General features: G+C 36.4%; 2 protein-coding genes across 3 annotated transcripts in view; one reads left to right on the forward strand and one right to left on the reverse strand.

Moving 5' to 3' along the window:
* The first annotated feature begins 951 nt into the window (after positions 1-951).
* Positions 952-3,802, forward strand: dusp23a (dual specificity phosphatase 23a). The gene is made up of 2 exons (XM_081378104.1): positions 952-1,436; positions 3,179-3,802. Exons 1-2 carry the CDS (start codon positions 1,161-1,163, stop codon positions 3,380-3,382), a joined length of 480 nt encoding a protein of 159 aa, XP_081234230.1. The 5' UTR covers positions 952-1,160; the 3' UTR covers positions 3,383-3,802.
* Positions 3,803-6,074: 2,272 nt separating this feature from the next.
* afdna (afadin, adherens junction formation factor a) overlaps positions 6,075-16,727 on the reverse strand; it is a 111,950-nt gene continuing 101,297 nt past the window's right edge. For both annotated transcript variants that reach the window (XM_081379533.1, XM_081379532.1), the window contains 4 exons: positions 15,712-15,846; positions 12,823-13,366; positions 7,643-7,724; positions 6,075-6,480 (listed from right to left, as the gene is read on the reverse strand). In XM_081379533.1, the coding sequence (XP_081235659.1) occupies positions 6,324-6,480; positions 7,643-7,724; positions 12,823-13,366; positions 15,712-15,846 (918 nt within the window). In that variant the 3' untranslated portion in view covers positions 6,075-6,323. The remainder of the gene's footprint in view (positions 6,481-7,642; positions 7,725-12,822; positions 13,367-15,711; positions 15,847-16,727) is intronic.

Raw genomic sequence — 16,727 nt, forward strand, 5'->3', positions numbered from 1 at the left:
AAGTACATAAAAGTGCCCATAGTCTAAGAATCACCCGCATGTTAAATAAACAAGCAAACACAATAAAACTACACTGACATAAAAAAATTCATGCATTTTTTTTCCATTAAAGTTGTCACGTTTTTAAAAATGTTTGTTTACATTTTTTGCTGAGTATTGATTAATCCAAAATGCTTTAAAAAGAGAACTCAATGGCTTGGTTATACCTTTTCTAACATGTTTTCAATTTCAGAATTAAAATTCATTGTGATTCTTGTGGGGCAAAGTAGTAAATTGGGTGCAACTGTTGTGATAATTTAATAAAAAATATCATTAAAAGGCTAAAAGAAAAAAGGATTTTTATTGAAATGTTGTTCAATATCAATATGATGTAGGCTACAGCTGTTTTTTGTAGCCAAGACTTTGTACAGTAGTAGCCCATACATTTTCACTTGAGCAAAAAGTGTGACAACTAGCCCTGCATAGTCTCCGTATCCACCTGTAAGTGTGTAAAAGTATGAAAAAGGACAACATATACTGCACATTTGTGGTCTGTTCTCCCGAATTTAATTTACGATATATTCCATTAATAATTCACTGGAATGCACGAAGAATCTCTCGTTATCTTCCTCAAATCCTCACGTCTCTTTCCAGGTTTGTTTTCACAGGTAATTTATAATCTGAAAATGAAGGAAATCACTTTGAAATAGTATCAAGTAATGCTGAAGTTAATTAACATTTTACATTATACAGATATTACTACATATTACGCGCTTTTGGGGTTATTTGGTTGTTGAAAGTAACTTGTTGATGCTTTTACACTTTAAATTTCCTTTTAATGTTCGATGGTTGAAGTAGATTAATGTCATCTCATTGTGACACTTTTTTTAACGTATTGCGTTCAGAGCGAGCGTTTCACAGATTGTTTACAGCTTAACAGAAGTTACACCCGTAATTCGCGCAAAGCGTCATGGGGCGTAGGAATAAGGTGGATAGGTATACAGTCAATTTTTGTTAGTGTACATGAATTATGTAGTAGTATATCCTGTTATGCAATGCTTGTTTGACAGTCACAGCTGACCCGCCCTTGCAGCCCGATTCATTCTCCAGGTTAGTGGCTTTATAAAGCTGGCGTGAAGAATCAAAGGGCATTAGTTACAGCTGCAGAACTTCATCTAGACATGTCGTGCGCTTCCGCCACTCCACCGAACTTCTCGTGGGTTCAACCTCAGAAACTCGCCGGACTGGCCTGTCCTTCAGGACCTCAGCATTTCAAGTTCCTGGTGGAGAACGGCATCAAACACCTGGTGTGCTTGTTGGAATCAATCCCACCGAAATATGAGACCTGTCCAGCTCTCATCCTGCATCACATCAGCATAGTGGACTTCACGCCACCGAGTCTGGCTCAAATACTGCGATTCCTGAGCATCGTGGAGGAAGCCAATGCTAAAGGGGAGGTGAGGGTGGAAAACACTTTTATAGTTAATAGACCCATGATCGGATTAAAAGCCAAAAGCGTAATTTTCACGGTTGTTTTTTGACATTACTACATTGAAAGTACAGTCGTACAAAAAAAAAAAAAAAAAAAAAAAATGTAAGTTCAATAATCGTAAATGAATGTAATTGGTCGATGAGTCAAGCGCAGAGAAAAGAAACGGGTGACACGTGACACTACTGTGTGCATGAGCTACTCCAGCAGAGAAAACTAATACTTGTTGCGCTACCTTTCTTAAATGGTAAATTTGTAATACATAATCTGGAATTGAACTGACATGTATATACAAATCCATAGTATAGGCTACATTTAAAATCGTTTTTTTTTTTTTTAATTACGACAAATTTATTTCAATTCATTTGCCCATTTGTATTCTTTTCCGTTTTATGATATAAACAAAAGTGTAAAGAAATAGGTGCAATTAACATCGTCAAAATCAATTTTATATAATTCAAATGCTTAAAGGCCCGTTCCGTTCACACCAAGAACGATAGCTAAAGATAACGATAAAGATATAGTTCTAAAAATCGTTCTAAATATAAAAGAATAGCAGATTCCACACCACAACTATAACTTCACGTGTCGATAACGGCACCGATAAATGATATCATTGGAATAACTTGTTTCAGAACGATTTTTCCAGCTGATGAACGATAAAAAACATTGACAACTAATCAGAATTAATCCTGCTTTAAAGAGCTCGAGCTTTTTAAGCAGCAGAAGACGGATATTAAACAGAACGTTTTCATGAGTTGGTGTGGACGCAAATATAGTTATCGCTCTTGGTGTGAATTCGGGCCAGTTCATTAAACAGTTATGTTATAAAAAACAGATATTATAATGTAATAAGTAGACTACTAATTACAGTACAGGTCAAAAGTTTGGAAACATTACGGTTTTTTTATATTTTTGAAAGAAGTCTCTAATGCTTATCAAGGCTGCGTTTATTTGATCAAAAATACAGAAAAAACAGTAATATTGTGAAATATTATTACAACTTAAAATAATAGTTTTCTATATGAATATACTTTAAAAAATAATTTATTCCTGTGATGCAAAGCTGAATTTTCAGCATCATTACTCCAGTCTTCAGTGTCACATGTGACATCCAGTCTATCACGTGATACTTTAGAAATCATTCTAATATTCTGATTTTTTTATGAGTGTTGGAAACAGTTCTGCTGCCTAATATATTTGATGAATAAACGGTTAAAAATAACTGCATTTATTCAAAAGAAAAAAATATTTTCTAATAAAATAAATCTCTTTACTATCACTTTTTATCAATTTAACCACATCCTTGCTGAATAAAACCTTGCTGGTTATGGAAAAAATATTAAGCAGCAGAACTGTTTCCAACTTTGATAATGAATCAGCAACTTTGATAATGACTGGAGTAATGATCCGGAAAATTCAGCTTTGCATCACAGAAATAAATGATAATTTAAAGTATAATAAATTGAAAACCAATTATTTTAAATTGGTTAAAAAATATTTTTCTGTATTTTTGATCAAATAAATGCAGGCTTGATGAGCAGAAGAAACTTCTTTCAAAAACATTAAAAATAGTAATGTTTCCAAACTTTTGACCTGTACTGTATGTTGTAATGCCCTATGTTAAAATATCATAGCTAAGGGTCAACAAAATGTTGAGTGTTTTCATCAGCCAGATGAAACCTGATTTTGGCCCTTTCTCATCCTCAGGCTGTTGCGGTTCACTGTATGCATGGTCACGGCAGGGCAGGGACCATGCTAGCCTGCTATCTGGTGAAAACAAGGAACATCTCTGGTCTGGAAGCCATCAAAGAAATCCGCCGACTTCGAAAAGGGTCCATTGAGACAGAAGACCAGGAGAAAGCAGTGATAGAGTTTCACAAATACATTCAAAACTGTTCTCGAAAATATTAAATCCACACTCACATTTATATCCACATTGACAGGTGTCTGTTATCCATGTTCTTCACCAGGTGTTAAGTCTTTCTCTCTCTCACACACACACCCACCCACCAAAGAACAACTGCTTTGTGTGAGCTAACCTACTCTTTAGGTAACCGATGATATGGGTGTGTGTTGGTTAATACAGAAAACATGAACTTGTTCAGCTGGGCTCCTACTGCTTTATAAATATTTAAAATAACCCTGATATTAATACACAACACAGATTAGAATGCCACAGTTACAGCTACATTATGTTACATGAAGTCTGTTTATTTGCATTTAACAGTCCAGTTAATCTTGAATGCAATGTTAATTGGGTCAATGATGCTTTTGTTTGTATTCAGATCTAATGATTGATTAAAAAATGCATTAAAAGTAAAGCTCATTCACAACAGCTTGATTTCATCTTTTCTAAATTCCTTTTCTGAATTAAAATCTGTAGAGATGTTTGTGGGGCAAAGTAGAAAAAATGGGTATAACTTTCCTGATATTACAATGAAAAAGTCTCATTAAAAGGCTGAAATTATAAATTAAATATAAATATGTCAGCATAATATTTCTTTTTCTTAATATATAAAATATAAACAATTCTTACAAAATATAAATACATATTTGCTGCTTTTTTGTAAAATAATAGAAACATAAAAAAACTTTTTCCAAAATAAAATATTGAAATATTCAAAATATATATTTTAAATATTGCATTTTTTTTGTAAAATATTGGCTGAAATTACATAAAAAAATAAAAAAATAAAAAATCAACTATTGTGCAAGCATAATCAATTTTCCATTACAAAATATAAATAAAACATATACGCCTATATTTATACACTCACCTAAAGGATTATAGCAAATTGTAGCCTCTTTTTCCTATTTGTAGTGGAGATGAGTGGTACCCGGTGGGGTCTTCTGCTGTTGTAGCCCATCCGCCTCAAGGTTGTGCGTGTTGTGGCTTCACAAATGCTTTGCTGCATACCTCGGTTGTAACGAGTGGTTATTTCAGTCAAAGTTGCTCTTCTATCAGCTTGAATCAGTCGGCCCATTCTCCTCTGACCTCTAGCATCAACAAGGCATTTTCGCCCACAGGACTGCCGCATACTGGATGTTTTTCCCTTTTCACACCATTCTTTGTAAACCCTAGAAATGGTTGTGCCTGAAAATCCCAGTAACTGAGCAGATTGTGAAATACTCAGACTGGCCCGTCTGGCACCAACAACCATACCACGCTCAAAATTGCTTAAATCACCTTTCTTTCCCATTCTGACATTCAGTTTGGAGTTCAGGAGATTGTCTTGACCAGGACCACACCCCTAAATGCATTGAAGCAACTGCCATGTGATTGGTTGATTAGATAATTCCATTAATGAGGAATTGAACAGGTGTTCCTAATAATCCTTTAGGTGTGTGTATATGAATGATTGATTCTTACAAAAGAGACACTTTTCCAGTTTTTTTTGTAAAATCCGTATTTATTTATGATTTACAAAAGCCTATGTAACAACCATTAAAATGAATCAAATAAATTCATCTTTAACCTAAAATGTGTGTGCGTGTGTGTCAGTTTATGTTTCTCAAAGTGGCAAAAAAGAAAGGATATTGACATTACCCTTATGCATCATTTGAATGTACAAAGTCTGTGTTCTCTGGAAAATTATTTACACAGGCGCCAACAGGTCTGAGCTATGAATGAAGACACAGGTGCTTAAAAACTGAAGAGACAAGACCAGATCCTTGATTCAAATAAACATCTGCAATACTGAGCGGAGGGAAGCCGTTTAATGCACCATGAAACAGTGGATAGTGACTCGTTTACTGTGTCAAAAGACGTGTTTAATTCTCACGTTTGTCGCTCGTCCATCAAATTTAACCTGCAGACTTATAAACGCAAACAAATCTGTCACTATATCAATAGGTTCAAATAAATACCTGCCAATCAAAAGGCTCCTGCATCTCATTTCCACAAACCTCTTTATTTAAATCATCTCTTTTTAATATTATGCTACCATCAAACTTTGTTTCGTCAACGTCAGAACTGTGGACTACACATCGTCCGGATCAGGTAAACACAAAAAAGGAAAAATCTGGCAATTAGAAAATTCTAAACATTTTATAGAAGTGGTAAACCTCAGCGCTCTTACGGAATGACAAGACTTGCAGATGATGCAGCAAAAATATTCAAGAAAAAAAAAAAAAAGAAACGACTACATTCTCAAAAGGAAAAACTGAGTTTCACAAATGGTGCTAACAAGGTTACGAGAGCTCACTTCTGAGCAAAATCAGTTGAATGCAGACACGAAACGTGGTGGAAAGGTGCCTGTGTATCCATGAACGCGGAAGAACCAGCTGGAAAAAAGGAAAGAAAATAAACAGTGCGACAAGAAAAACGTGAGCCTCCTATATAAGTTTCCGTTGAGCTGTTCAATAATACACCGGGACCGACACAGACCCTGATCTGTACAGAGAGCTGTTAACATTGGTCTATAATATCGGCACTTACTTTCAAAAGAAAAAAAAACAGAGGAAAGATGTAGAAAGAGAATAAAATAACACCATAAAATATCCCACTTTACTGCCTATTAAAAAAAATAAAAATGAGCAAAAAATGCGTCATTTTTCAAGAACATTTCACAAACAAAAATATACCCCCTTCATGTCATTTCAATTTTCTTACTAATATAATTAAAACAATTTACAGTGCTTTATTATAATATATCTTTCAAGGGAATTTATGGAATATCATCTCTTATTGCAGCTAAATGATACTTAATCGTCCAGTTATTCAATAAAACCAAAAAAGCATGTTTGGAAATGACTGGGAAGCCGAAGCTGGATGTGTTTTGTGTGTTGTTGTTTTTTTTCTTCTTCCAGGGATGGATCACGTATTGGCAATTAGTCCGGCTAGGGCTCTTCGCTACTGTTTTATGTTCAGTTCGTTCTCCAGTTCCATGAGCTTCCGGGACGCTTTCACTTTATTCGACACTTCCTTTCCCTGTGAGAAGAGTCTCTGGCGCTCCTTAAATGTCATATTTTCTGGAGCTCCGCCTATTGTGTTCTCCTGATCGGGGCCGCTGCAATCAAACACAATCATATGAGCAATGCAGGCTGAAAGAAATTATTCACCTGCTATTATTACTTACCTTTAAGTGGAAGACAAAAGGATAGAATACAAATTTCATCCATTTTCCGATATAAATAATCCATATCAAATTGTATGAAAGCTTTTATTTTGTCGCAATTGCAATTCAGGCTTTTTATTTCTCAGAATGCAATTAAAAAAGGTAATTGTGACCTTTTCCTTGATTCGTACTTTTTCGAACAATTGTGAGTTTATATCACAATTCTGACTCAGAATTACACGTTTTAAACTAAATAAATTGTAATAAAGTCACATTTGACTTGCAATTAGTCAAAACAAATTCTCACAATTGCAAGAGAAAAAAAAGTCAGAATTGTGAGACAAACTAGCATTTAAAAAAAGCAACTGCAATTTTTTACAATACTTTTTTCTCACAAGAGAATATATATACATATATTACTTTTACTTTTGAAACATTAATACTAAATACTAAAATACAAAATAGTATTTAGAATGACTTTTCTCACAAGAAAAATTCCAAGTTTATAACTTTATCTCACAGTTCTGACTTTTTACTTGCAGTTATGAGTTTATATCTTGCAATTCTGAGAAAAAAAAGTCAGAAATATGAGATATTTAAATAAAGGCAATTACCTTTATTTATTTTTTATTCTGTGGCTGAAACCAGCTTCCATAGTATCATGCCAGGTTTATAATATATATAATAAACATTCTACTAAGGAACACAAAAGATGAAGTTATATGGGTTTGGAATGGCATGAGGGTGAGCAAATGAGGACTGACTTTTCATTTTGGGCAAACTAATCCTTTAACTTTGTCTGCAAACAGGTCCAAGATTGTTTTGCAATCAAAAACATCATTTAAAGCATTGATAAATGTCCTAAGTAGACAGGTTCTTCTGTGTGTGTGTGTGTGTGTGTGTGTGTGTGTGTGTGTGTGTGTGTGTGTGGTGGTACTACCACACCCAGTGCTGTGAGCTCAGAGTTAGAAGCGGTAATGATGTTTGTAGAGGCTTACAGAAATACCACAGCTTATGGTCCAACCCAAGCATGACATCATTGGTTTATATGCTTCATACAAACGTCCTGGGGTTTAAGAATCATTCTTAACAAGAGCATGATTGTGCTACTCACCCTTTCGTCCACTTCTCTCTCGGGTCATTGTAAACTTCTCCTGATCCTAGTCCTGTTGTGCTTCCAGTGTACGAATTAAATCCTGTTTTAATTTGGTCAAATGGTAAAAACAATGTGAAATTCACATGAAACATCAAGAATATCATTTCAAGAGCGATGAGCAAGATAATTGCGAAAGCTGCTGGGCTCTTAATGGTGGTGAACTGTGTGTGGATTACTATATTATCGATTAATCATGATTAATCACATCTAACATAAAAGTTTGTAAATATGTGTGTGTGTACACACATTTATAATTATTTTATATATAAATATACTCTACAATACGTAATTGTTGTTGACTTTAAAATAGACATTAAATCGGTTTAATATGAAGATCGTTCAGTTCAACCGTACACTAGCCCAGCAACTTCCGTTCTGCAAACGACTCCACAGACCAGAAGCTGAACAGCGAGAGGAAAGCTCGTTTAGTTAGTGTTAAAGCATTCCAAAGCACACCTGACACAAGGTCTGTGGATCACAGGTCAAAGGTGGAGGTCAAGCGCCAGCTGCTTCTAAGCTTGTCTGGTGTTGAGGAACGTCTCTGTCAGCAAGACGCTCCCCAGCTCCGCACGGCTGGCTTTCACTGCGACCCCCACCGCTGACCTACCGTAGGCGTCGTCTATAAGGCTCACGTGTCCTTGTGTCTGTCGGGGTGAAGGGGCGGTCCGGATTGACCCGGGGAACGCCAGTTTGCTTCTAAGCAATGATGTGCAAGAGCACCACCGCAATCCAAATGCATGTTGACGGTTTCACTGATTGACTGATAATGGAATGAGTTTGGGCCGGAGGGAGAAAGACACAAACACATTGACTTGTGAACCAAAAAAACAACAACAAAAAAACACCTTCTCCACTGGGGACAACCAAGTATTCAAGAGCAAAACAGGGCAGCTGGTGGTTTGGCCTAAAACAAGTGGCTCGAAAAGCAAAAACAAGCACATAGCCAGAATAAAGTCGAGTTGAAAGCTTTTGTTTCTGAGGCCAAATGTGTTTTATATTGTGGTTTTGAATGCAATACAAACAATTACAGACGTTTGCTGCATATTTTGTATGTTTGCACAGAGCTGTTCAGTTTGTATTCAGAAAACCTGGAAGAGAATGAGCTTCGATTCCCTTCAGGAACATTTAAGGTTTTTTTAAAAGTTGTTTTTTGATTTATGAGCAAGATAAGATCTGTGGTTCACATTACTTTGAGGCTTTTTTGTTTTGTTGTGTAACATGAATTACAGAGTCAGATATTTTGAAACCATTGTGTGCTTTAGAAATGCAAGTTGTGACATAAGGACTACAACAATTCATCAAGCATGTAAACACACATTTTGGTAATAGTTATAGTCCTTATGTGCTTGTATACTGTCAAATATTTTACCTTTAGAAGTACAAAAGCTTGTTTGAAGCAATGTTAGATATTTTGAAACTAGTTTTAAAATGTAAAAGTTCTAGTCTAAACATTATTTAGACAATATTTTCAGCAATAGTTGCTATATAACGTGCAATAGATGCTAATTTCTGCAATTATATCTTTGAAAAAGATGCATATATAGACATAAAAAATGCATTATATCTTTATTATCATAATTAAATAAAAATAATAATTTAATAACAGGTGCATATTAATCGAGTAGGTAAATGTACACCACACTTAAGGTATTATTATGAACTTTTTAAGGGTACATAAATAAATAACTGCCCCAGTGACAAGCTTCTGTACTCATAAAGGTACAATTTTTGCCCCCCCAAAAAATCAGCGTATGTGTTTATGTAAGGTATGGCTGTGTGTAAATTATATTGTAGAAGTGAAACTTTTGAAGTAATGTCGACCAAACACCTTTTCACTCAAATCCAAAAAATGCTTTCTAAAAACCCATTAAAGATCCCCAAGGAAACGCATGGTGAATTAGCCTACAAACTGACATCATGACTGAACAACTCTACAGTAGTATATGGCTGTGGGGCAATGCTTTTCCTTTCATCAAATCCCAACAAAGCCAAAAACAGAACTTTTTACTAAATTTTCTGATTTCGATAATGAACTTCTTTAACAATAAAGCATAAAATCAACATTAAAGGCTTAAAGTCCACAGGTAGTGATCCTTTTTTTGCTCAGATACTTGGTTGTTCCAGCAGGTCGGTGCACCTTCTCAGAGAAGGTGATGGGAGGGGCTGTGGTGGAATCCCATGATTCCATGCGGCCCGATGTGAGAGGAAGCAGGGGAGGGTGGGTGGAGCCAAGCAAATGATGATGGCAAAGACACATCCATATAAAGACAAACTGGACAGCAGACAGACAGAATATAAGAGTGAGAACTACAACACAGCTGAAACCAAGCGAAATTAATATTGCATCAGCGCTAAATCTCTGTTCCAAAAACTAGAGAGCTGCCTTCTAAGGTATCGCCACAAACATAGCATCTTAATGTAATAATCTAATACACAATTTATGTTACACATTAATATTGTTTAAAACGGTTCAAGTAAAAAAAAAAAAAAAAAAAATCTAAATGATATTTTTTTAGTAAACAATGAAATATAATTTTAAGTAAATACATATATTATTATACATCTAATTATCTAAATTATATTGTTATATCATTTTGAGCAATGAAAGAAATATATTTATTATATATCATAATTATTAACATTTAAAATAAAAGTTAAATCAAATATTACATTACTATTATTATACATGCATATTATTATCATAATCTACCTGTTATTTTCAGTAATAAATGAAATATTTATAATTAACATTTAAAATGTAATATTTTACTAAACATATTTATTATTATTATTATTATTATACATGCATTTATTTATTGTTTATTATTATTATTACTATATTTAACAAATCCATAGACTCGTCCATCATCTTAGATTTACCTCTCTTTTTTTTTTTCTCATTGCAATGCATTCTGGAAAGACAAAATTTAGAAGACAACGTGTACTTGCAATACCTTTTGTCTAAATAGGCAGCTTACTAGGTTTTGGAACTGAGCGCAAACGTAAAGATAACAACCAAAGGGTGTGTATAAAACAAAGGTTTTGGGTCCATGAGGCTTCAGCAGTGTTGCAGACAGAAATGATGACATTAATATGGTAAGAGACGCATTAAACAAAGCAGCAGCAATTGATTCATGGCTTAAAAAAAAAGCTTCATTCAGTCTGAGCAGGGAGAAGTGCCGTGCTTTTTATTGGCTGATTAATGCAAAGTTAGTTCCTCGGTAAGCGTAAATGCAATTCTGATCACAACAGGCCCCAATGACATTAAGTGGAGGGAAGCTTTGTGCAGATTACATGCAAGGTCAGATACACTGGGCATCTTTGTGCAATAGGGTTGAACAGCTTTTTTTGCACATGACTGTTTAAAAGTTTCACATCTGTTGCAAAGTCACTCAAAATAAGTACGTACAGACAGCTGCAAAATGTACAAATTAAATACTAAAATAAATAAATATACAATCAAGTTTGAAAAAGTAAACAACAACTTTGTCATTTTATCAAAATATGAATAAAATATAAGATAAAATATGAATATAATAAAATATTTATTTAAAATAGTACTCATATGTATTCATATTTTAAATAAATATAATTATTATAAAATATAATAATTATAATAAAATACATATTTTTTGCATCATTTTCCAAAGGTACAATAAATTTCCTTAGGGAAACAATTTTATTACTTTGTGTGTTAAAACTAGAGTTGTACTACTTTTTTTTTTTTTTTTTCAAACAGGTTTGACTTGGCAGAACTACATGCACTGATTTAAACGCTTAACACTTGCAGGAGCCAAACCCTAAACAAAACTTTAAATTCTAGCAGGACTGTACGCACCAAGATTGCTAAAGACACAACTAAAACAAATTCAGATGGATTTTAAACAGTCAAGCACAAGAAAAGCGCCTCATCCAACAGATCTTTTCCCCGTTGCCAAGTGTAAACAGGACTGAGGAGAGGTGCAGCGTTGAGCCCACCACTGCAAGTGACAAGAAGCCAGTGTCTCGTTCCCTGAGCTGATAATGTTCGAGCATGGGGTCTGGCCGCTGAGGCCTGGGCCTACCCCAAAAGCACATCACACACACATGAAACGGCTGGCAACACCAACAGTACTTGGACTGATTTTGGACCGCACAGCGAATCACGAGGTCTACTGACTGCTTGTACGGCGCTAGGATGATTCGAGGAAGAGGAATCGGGGAGAATAGGTGATCGGAAAACAAACAAACAAACAAAAAACTAATTACTATTTAAAAGGAACATTATGGGTTTAATACAAGCTGAGCTCACTTGATAGCATTTGTTGCGTAACACAAGTTTGATAACTTAGTAAAAAATAAATAAGATAAATAAAGTAACTTTAAATAAAGTAATTGTACCAATAAATTGCATCCAAGTTATGGTTAAAATGTTGTTCTGCTGATTCAAGGCGACGGTCCTGAACGACTCGTGTAAAATTACACCAACCTTTCTAGTATTCTTGTGTGAACAGTTTGCAGGCTTTTTACAGTAGTTATGTCATCATGACAGCAAAGTTTAGATACAACTTTACATAGACAACGTGTAAAGTTATATTCCCCCCTCCCCCCTTTCTTATTATTATACATGTTGAAAACCGATCTTTTTTTGATATAAAGATCAAAAGAAAAGCATAATAAATAACTTTACTGTCACTTTTGATCGCTAATGCATTCTTGCTGAATAACAGAATTTATTTATTTGAAAATAAAAAAATTCTTACTGACCCCAAACTTTTGAGTCGTAGTTTAAAAAGAAAGAAAGAAAGAAACGAGTTGATATTTTTTTCTATGATAATGGACAAATGCTGTCAACTGAGCTCAAATTGTACTGAACCCAGAAGATTCCTGCAAAAAGAGGAACAAAAAAAAAAGAAAAAAAAAAGATAAAAACCAGGACATATGATTCGATTGATTGGCTATGATACTACGTCAATTTACAGATAGAAAGGTAGAGGGAATATGGAAAATGTAGAGCGCTGAGTCTCCGTTGGAAAACAGGAAAAGGAACAAACGAACACCAAAAGAAAAAAAAACAAAACATGAAAACGAATAACCCAATAACAAACGGAGGACGAGTGGGCTGAGGTCGGGCCCTTCTCTCTCCTCGGCGTCTCTACCTTTCGAGTTGGCTGACGGGATGAAGCTGGGTTTGGTGGGAGGGAGAGGGGGCTGCCCTGCCTTGAGAGCAGTACTGTTGGCATTGGCCGCTGTGGGCAGCTGGAATGAGCTGGACAGAAAGATGCCATCTGAGACGGGACGGGGCTTGCGCGCGGTTGGCGGCGGCTGGGGCTTTTGGGCGGGCGGAAGGTCACCGTAGGACTTCCGGGTGGCCGAGAGCTTAACCTGACCTGTTAGGCCCGCGTCCTCCTCATCCTCCTCCTCCTCGTCATTGTACGAGACAAACTTGGCAGTGTATATGGTGTCGGGGGAGGCGACCTGGGTTTTGAGGTAGGAGGTGTTTCTCTGAGGCGGGGGCGGAGGGGCGCTGTTGTTGATGTTAGTGGTGGGGGTGCTTGCGGGTGAAGGGGGCTGGTAGTCCCGGGGAAGGGGAGGTCTGTACAGACCAGGCTCGTCTGGCGTTAGCAGCTTACGCTCGGCTTCCTCGTGCTGCCGGCGCCGCCCTGCCTCCAGGCGGGTGTAGTACTCTTCCTCCTGTCTCCTCTGAAGGGGGAACATGGGAAGAGCTGGTTAGAGCTGCCTTCGCTAGCCTGCGCCGCTCACATTGACCACCAGGGGCACCGGCGAGGCCTGGGTCAAAGCTAACGGTACTCTGGCTAATGGATGCACCAATGTAGTAAAGCTACATTGTAGTAGAAGAAATGTGTTTGCTGATGTGAGGTAATGTGTTTCTGAGTGAATCAAGTTGCTAAAACTTACTCCTGCATCTTTGGGGAAAGTGGGCCAGTGGCTTTAACAAATACAGTCAACACTGCAAGCAAGCAAGCAAAGGCACAAACTAGACATAAAGCAACAATATGCTAGCTTGCATTGTCGCTTGTTGCATAGACAGCCTTGTTATTTGTAATGCGCGTAGTTTTGCAAGTTCAGTGCACGTTGCAGCTTAATCTGGCCAAGAACCACCCATTTGGACAGGAAATGTCAGGCTGATTGACATGAAGGGACCAATCACTTACATATACACACATACAAGTGTTTAAAAGATTTCACTTAAGGGTACGTTTACATGACAACGATGTACTACAAATGGAAACGTTTTTTCTTTGTACAGATGACGTTGTCAAAAGGATCCCCATTCAGACGGATCTGCGAAAACGACTAAAAACGCTGTATTATGCATGCCAGGCCAATAGTAGGTGATGTCACTTTGTAAAGAAAGACTATGCGCCTGTGCACATTCGCATTCTTTTACAGGACACTCGCCTGCCTATAGACTCAACACATAATACGCATGTGCATGCCATCACCTTTTTCACAGATTCACGTTGTTGTACTTTACACGGAGACAATAACGGTATTGTTTTAAAAACTTGCACTTTGAAAAACAGTTTTCAAAAGTGTGCGTTTTTAGGCCCCCAAAACACCGTTATCATTATAGCATAAAAAGTTTTCCGTTTCTAGTTGAAAACGGTGTCATGAAAACAGCCCCTTAATCTAACTCAAAAACGCTAATTGTATAAACACAATCTAGTTTAGTTGCATTGTGTTGCTTGCTTGCAGTGAAGATGTTGTAAAAGACTTGCATTTGATTGTAAGCACACCAGATGGCACCAAAGAGAAACAAGTCACTACAGCTGACAGATGCGTCTTGTTCTAACTGCAATGGAAAGACTGGAGCATATGATACTGTTACAAGCTCCATGTCTGGCTGGCATTTGGCGGTTTAATTCTAGAGAAAAACAGCCAGTGGCTGGCTCTGCTCTGGTCTCTGTGCATGGATCCCCTGGGTTAGTATGCGGTGGGAATGTCTCTTATGAGTGCGTGTGGAGGCAAAACACACATGAGCTAGTTTAATCTGGGACGGCCTCCATGAAAACCAAGGTGGGCCCATTTCCAACAGCACTTCCAAGCAATGTTGTATGGAATGGCAATGGCCGCCCAACAAAATGCTGGATTGTTGTGCAAAGATCTGACATGTGATTCTCATGCGTTTCTTTGAAGGGGATGGGGGATACATCACAAACACAGGAGTGGAGATGTTGTGAAGACATGCAGTTGGACATCACAACTGGCCTCTAGAATTACCAGTGGTCTGAAAATGACGCACACAGGCACAAATAAAACTGGATGGTCACATAGTGGGACGATACTGCTCACATTTTAGATGGAGAATGTAAATTCAGACCACTGGTAAGTCAATGACCTGCTGAGGCATTCCAGAAGTGTAACACATGGGAGTTAAACAAACTCAATTTAGCCTTTATCAGTTAACGGTTCATTACTAACTCCAGGACTGCAGTAAACCTTATTATTATCAGCAAATATAGTATGTATATACATACACATTAATTTAAATTATACAAGGGACTGTGATATTGTACAGCCTGACGTATTAAACATCAGCTGCTGTGTCTAATCACACCCACTTACAAGATCGTGAGGAACCATCCACATGGAAATCAGGCGAAAACCTTGAAAAAGCTTTGTATTAGCATAAATACACATGGCTGATCACATGTCTCCTTCAGATAAATATGTCAAAAGACTGATTCATAAAGGTGCAGAGAACGTTTTGGGAGAACATCTCACTATAATTAACCTGACTAATAATAGCAAGATTACAGGTCTGAGACAGTGAAATCTATCTGCTGTAGTCGTGACTTGTGTTTAAGGCCTGTTTGAGGGGGAAAAAAGACAAAGATAATCTGCATTCCATATGAAGTGTGCTTAAACATGCCTGCAATTGCACACTACACAAAAAAAACTTAACATATGCATGCTGCATTTTCTGTCTATGAGTCCTTTCTCATTAGAAACATCTTAAATAAATGCATTTAACTACATATAGAAAGTTCCTAGTTGTCGCTGGTCCGTTTCGATCTCAATACCTTCTCCTCAGTCTCTCGTCTGGCTCTCTCCTCCTCTCTCCAGCGTCTCTCCTCCTCCTGTTTGGCTCGTTCTTCTGCTTCACGCTTACGGATTTCCTCCAACTGCTGTTTCCGTCGTCGCTCCTCGTCCTGTAGCTGAGGTGCACAATACATAATCAGGTTTAGAGGAAAAACACTGGACCACAGAGAGGATGGATTGGACTGATTGAATTTGCCATTTTAAACCCTGGTGCTAAACCTAAATGACTGACGTAAACCTAAATTGTTCCTAAGTTAAACTGATGACAACCTAGATATCTAGAAAAAATTGGTGCTTGCGCCTGTTTTATTGGTTAATAACTAGATTTCATGTCAATTTAATCCTAAAACTACTGATATATAATCTAAAAAAAAAAAATGGTTTTATTAGTTAACTAGTTTTGTTGGTTGATATTGTGATTTTAACAAACGTCCACTACCGTTCAAAAGTTTGGGGTCTATACGATTTTTTTCTTAAATCAATACTTTTAAAGACATTTATAATGCTTCAAAAGTTTTCTATTTTCATATAAATGCTTTTTTTAACCTTCTACTCATTAAAGTATTCTGAAAAAATGGATCTTGGTTTTCTCAAAAATATGTAGCACAACTGTGTTCAACTTTGATAATGATAAGAAATGTTTCTTAATACAAATCAGCATATTAGAATGATTTCTGAAAGACCATGTGACTGAAGTCTGGAGTAATGATGCTGAAAAAATTCAGCTTTGCCATCATAGGAATAAATTTTAAAATACTAAATATAATATAATAATATTTCACAGTATGACTGATTTTACCGTACTGATCAAATAAATGCAGACTTGGTGAACATACACTAAGAGACTTCTTAAAAAAAAAAATCTTACTGAGCCCAAACATTTGAACTTCAATTTAAACCTGTATCTACACACCAAATACTACATTTAAAAATATATATTTTTACAGTTTTAACAGTCATCTAGATCAAATGTGTAGTTGTTTTATTTATTAATAGC

This window comes from Scardinius erythrophthalmus, assembly GCF_964197995.2.
Source record: "Scardinius erythrophthalmus genome assembly, chromosome: 11".
Lineage (NCBI taxonomy): Eukaryota > Metazoa > Chordata > Actinopteri > Cypriniformes > Leuciscidae > Scardinius > Scardinius erythrophthalmus.

What these genes read in the sequence shown, in the direction of transcription:
- dusp23a (XM_081378104.1), top strand. Translation starts at nt 1,161, where the DNA reads ATGTCGTGCGCTTCCGCCACTCCACCGAACTTCTCGTGGGTTCAACCT. An exon ending in AAGCCAATGCTAAAGGGGAG is followed by an intron (nt 1,437 to 3,178) that starts GTGAGGGTGGAA and finishes TCTCATCCTCAG; the next exon opens with GCTGTTGCGGTTCACTGTAT.